Raw genomic sequence first — 5,274 nt, forward strand, 5'->3', positions numbered from 1 at the left:
ACATGTTAATGACTTTTTGTTTTTTAACAATTTCAGAGACGATATAAAACAATCAAATTCCACTAAAAATACCTTAAATATTGGGGATGAATTTAAGCATTTTTGTTTATGTATATAAAATTTTGCCAGCAATATGAATAAATTAACAATGTATTCAAGACCTTTGTTAACATTGTTTTCATAGTACACAATAATATCCTTTAAAGAAAAACAGTATTTATCCTTTACTAGATTAAAAATAAATTCTGCCAATTCCTTCCAAAAATTTTGAGTAATTTTACAATCAAAAAATAAATGTGATAACACCTCTTTCTCAGTTTTACAAAAGGAGCATAAATCATCAATATCAGAGTATCTTGAAATTATTGATTTAACAGGGTAGATGGTATGCAGAATTTTAAAATGTATTTCTTTAGGTTTGTTATTGATACAATATTTAAAGGGGATCGACCAAGCAGTCTTCCAATTAATATGATCAATAATAGAGTTCCAAAAGGATTTTCCTCTAGGTGTTGTTTTATTTTGTTTTTGGAAAACAGTACAAATATATTTGTTATTGCATTTTTTTTATCAATCAGTTCAAGACCGTTTGAAATAAATTTTGGTTTTGTCATTATTGTAGAGTTATAGTGAATATGACTTTTAACAAGATGAACAAGAGTAGGAGGAATAGCTTTAATGACCGAATTAAATTCCTTAAAATGCACAGGGAAACTGTGGATTCGCATGAATTGTTCATAAGTGAAAAGATTCCCATAATTATCAAACATATTCATAAGATGATTAATATCCCTGTTAAACCAATTCCTTAAAAATAAAGATTTATTGGCAGTCGTTATATTGGCATTATTCCAAATGAAGGAGGTGTGAGGAGAGAAATTGTGTGAGTAGCAAATTTTCCAGGCTAAAAGCACTTGCTGGTGGAATTTGGACAATTTAAGAGGGAGTTTAGAAATATTAAAGTCACAAGTTAACAGAAATTCTAAGCCACCTATTTGGTTAAAGAGACTGTGTGGGATGTGGTTCCAAAGGGAGTTACGATTAATCAAACATTTTTTAATCCAATTGAAGTACACAATAATATCCTTTAAAGAAAAACAGTATTTATCCTTTACTAGATTAAAAATAAATTCTGCCAATTCCTTCCAAAAATTTTGAGTAATTTTACAATCAAAAAATAAATGTGATAACACCTCTTTCTCAGTTTTACAAAAGGAGCATAAATCATCAATATCAGAGTATCTTGAAATTATTGATTTAACAGGGTAGATGGTATGCAGAATTTTAAAATGTATTTCTTTAGGTTTGTTATTGATACAATATTTAAAGGGGATCGACCAAGCAGTCTTCCAATTAATATGATCAATAATAGAGTTCCAAAAGGATTTTCCTCTAGGTGTTGTTTTATTTTGTTTTTGGAAAACAGTACAAATATATTTGTTATTGCATTTTTTTTATCAATCAGTTCAAGACCGTTTGAAATAAATTTTGGTTTTGTCATTATTGTAGAGTTATAGTGAATACGACTTTTATGAACTGAAAAGTTCTTTGAGGAAGCAAAAATGGTTCTTTATGGCATCACTGCGAAAAGTGTCCCTGTTTTGGAAACGTTAATTTTAAAATACCTTTAAAAAAAAAAAAAGAAAATCGGCAATTTAAAAATGATAATTTGCTGAGCATTTTTTCACCTTTAGTTCATCCGAGATGAGTTTGTTTCTTCATCAGATTTGGAGAAATGTAGCATTGCATCAGTGTCTCACTGCAAGTGAATGGGTGCCGTCAGAATGAGTGTCCAAACAGCTGATAAAAACATCACAATAATCCACAAGTAATCAACACCACTCCAGTCCATCAGTTAACATCTGGAGAAGACAAAAGCTGAAACAAATCCAGCATTAAGATGCTTTTAACTCAAATACCATAGAGTCCATAATCCATAATAACTCTTCCTCCAGTGAAAAAGTGATCTGGTGTGAATCAGGAGAGAAATCTGCACAGATCAAGCAGCGAACAAGAGTAAGAGGAATATCTTTAGCAGAGCTGGGTCAGTAACTGATTACATGTAATCTGGATTACGTAATCAGATTCCAAAAATAAAGTTCTTGTAATTAGATTAAATTACATTTTAAAATACTCATAATCAGACTACAGTTATTTTTACATGATTACATATTATTCACACAAGCAATGGATCCTCTGCAGTGAATGGGTGCCGTCAGAATGAGAGTCCAAACAGCTGATAAAAACATCCCACTAATCCACACCACTCCAGTCCATCAGTTAACATCTGGAGAAGACAAAAGCTGAAACAAATCCAGCATTAAGATGCTTTTAACTCAAATACCATAGAGTCCATAATCCATAATAACTCTTCCTCCAGTGAAAAAGTGATCTGGTGTGAATCAGGAGAGAAATCTGCACAGATCAAGCAGCGAACAAGAGTAAGAGGAATATCTTTAGCAGAGCTGGGTCAGTAACTGATTACATGTAATCTGGATTACGTAATCAGATTCCAAAAATAAAGTTCTTGTAATTAGATTAAATTACATTTTAAAATACTCATAATCAGACTACAGTTATTTTTACATGATTACATATTATTCACACAATAGCAATAAATTATTCATAATTTATTGATTCTCCCTAATTCTTCTTTTTCATCTTTTGATTTTTCCTTTTTTAAAATAGCCTACTGCTTATATACACTCAGAAAGTCTTCCAGTTTTGTGGACCTTCACATAGACTCGTCATTAGTCAAGTGGCTATACAGCATTTGACCACTGGATTTACAGAAATTATTTCAGGTTTAAGAAGTGTTTCAACCACATCAACTACTGATGAACACGTCCATTTTTATTTGAATTATCACTCCGTAGGTTATTTAACCATGTATTAGAAGGCTTTTGTCTTTCAAACACATTAAAATGCAAAAACTCACGTCGTTTCTTATTTACATGTAATGCAGACATTCCCAAACTTTTTGTCATCTGAACCTCTTTCTCCTAATATATTTACTTGAAGTACCCCTGAGATTTAAAATAAATATTTAGTAATTAAGTATCACATTTGCATGTTCACGGTTAATGGTCACATGGCATGCAGGTAAACATAAAATATGTAATCTTTTTTAATAAGTGTTTTATTTTGATTGATGTTATTTTAAAATGATTTATTTTAATTTTACATTTTTATGTAATTTTTATCTTTTCATTAAACCCCCTGCAGTTCCTTTACAAACCTCAGTTTGGGAAACCTCGATGTAATCTAATGTTTAATGCACTTCATGTTGTTAATTACAATGAATAGAATATATTTTCTTACTCTTTGTATTTTTAGATCATTATGGTACAGGATTATCCTATTTAAATCAATGTGATAAACGAGTTAGGTCAAAAGTAATCAAAAAGTAGTCTGATTATATTACCTAAAATGTGTAATGTAATAGATTACGTTACTAACTACAATTTTTGTCCTGTAATTTGGAATTAGTAACAGATTACAATTTAATTTGTAAGTAATCTACCCAGCTCTGGTGGCGGTGCAGTGATGGCACTTCGATGTTAAAACAGATCGAGCGTGCCCTTGTCTGGTGTAATTGTGAATTACAGTATGTTTTACACTATTCCTCATGTCTCTATGTAGGATAAAGCCATCAGCGCCAGAGAACTGCAGCACGTGCTGAACAATGTTCTGAGCAGAAGTGAGTCTGTCACCATTTTCAAGCATTTTAATCCAAAACCAGTAATACAATAAAAAGCCAACATGCCATGCAACTGTCTCTCTGCAGGGAAAGAGGTGAAGTTTGATGGGTTGACCCTCAATACCTGCCACAGCATCATCAACCTGATGGATGTATCCTCTCAATGGCTGTGCATGTGTTATTAGTCTAAACTAACCCACTTCTGCCTCAAGTTTGATTACAGAATCTAACACTCTCTTTGATATGTGAATATTAGTTTTCCTGAAACGAGTGCAGGTGGATAACACCGGAATGCTGGAATTCGAGGAGTTCAAAGTCTTCTGGGATAAGCTGAAGAAATGGATCGTAAGTTACAGAATCATACTTTTACTTGTTAGCTTGTCATTGATTACCATCTTCCAGAATATCAGCATATTTCTCGGGAATGAAAACAGTAAAGTTGTGTCGTGTGCTGCTGTAGATGCTGTTCCTGTCTTACGATACGGATCGTTCTGGACGCATGTCATCCTACGAGCTCCGCAGTGCTCTTAATGCTGCAGGTAAACACACGGGACAGTCCCATGATGAATTATTACAGTGCAATTGAAACAGAATCATTTAGAAAGCAGTATTTTATCTGACTTCGTTTGTGTTTTCTTCATTCAGGCATGCAGTTGAACAATAAGCTTTTGCAGTTGCTGGGTCTGCGGTTTGCAGATGAAAATTTTGACATTGATTTTGATGACTACCTGACGTGCATCGTGCGTCTGGAGAACATGTTCCGTACGTTATGACGATGCATTAACTAATAGTCTTAGACTTATCTCTACTATATCTAATGCTGGATTTTTTTTCTGTGTTGGCCTGCAGTGTTTTTATGTGATTTATTAATAATATTCAGTATGTTCCAAAACATGTGGAGTGTAAATAAAACTTGGCATTTAAATCTAGATTTTGACATATGTTACAGGAGTTTTCCAGGCCTTAGATAGTCAAAAGCAAGGAGTGATCAGTCTGAACATGATGCAGGTAAAACTTCATTTTTTTTTTTTTTATTATTAGTAAATATAAAAGAAAAAGAAAAAGCATAACAGTATTTATTTATTTTTTTGCAATAGAGTTGCAATGCATGAACTACAACAGTTGCCCAATTTGTCAAAAATGTAAACTCACATCCTTGTGGTAGTTCTTAGTTAGTAGTTTCCTTATTTAAAGCAGCACTATGTAACTTTTTCTGTGTTCAAAATTTGCAAAATGTATATAATGAGCGAGTACATCATGAATTCATCTTCTAAACTGCATTTTTGTCTTATTCCGAATCACTCCGGTACACTTATAATCAGTGTTGGGGGTAATGCATTACAAGTAACGCGAGTTACGTAATCAGATTACTTTTTTCAAGTAACTGGTAAAGTAACGCATTACTTTTTAATTGACAAGAGAATATCTGAGTTACTTTTTCAAATAAGTAACGCAAGTAACTTTTTTTTCCAATTTATTGATTGGCAGCTCTCCTGTCCCCATGTTGAAAGAAATCAGAAGATGTTACTGTAGTTCTAAAATAAATATGAATATGCATTAATTCATCTCACTCA

The 5,274-nt window shown here is 32.5% G+C and overlaps 1 protein-coding gene across 1 annotated transcript in view; it reads left to right on the forward strand.

Annotated features, from left to right (window-relative positions):
• The window catches only part of LOC107703830 (calpain-9-like), a 16,511-nt gene that overhangs the window by 9,732 nt on the left and 1,505 nt on the right, over positions 1-5,274 (forward strand). The window contains exons 14-19 of the mRNA XM_016506585.1: positions 3,643-3,700; positions 3,788-3,852; positions 3,977-4,045; positions 4,161-4,239; positions 4,346-4,462; positions 4,650-4,708. Coding sequence (XP_016362071.1) covers positions 3,643-3,700; positions 3,788-3,852; positions 3,977-4,045; positions 4,161-4,239; positions 4,346-4,462; positions 4,650-4,708 — 447 coding nt within the window. The remainder of the gene's footprint in view (positions 1-3,642; positions 3,701-3,787; positions 3,853-3,976; positions 4,046-4,160; positions 4,240-4,345; positions 4,463-4,649; positions 4,709-5,274) is intronic.

The sequence above is a fragment of the Sinocyclocheilus anshuiensis genome, unplaced genomic scaffold, assembly GCF_001515605.1.
Source record: "Sinocyclocheilus anshuiensis isolate Anshui unplaced genomic scaffold, SAMN03320099.WGS_v1.1 scaffold274, whole genome shotgun sequence".
In the NCBI taxonomy this organism is placed as follows: Eukaryota; Metazoa; Chordata; class Actinopteri; order Cypriniformes; family Cyprinidae; genus Sinocyclocheilus; species Sinocyclocheilus anshuiensis.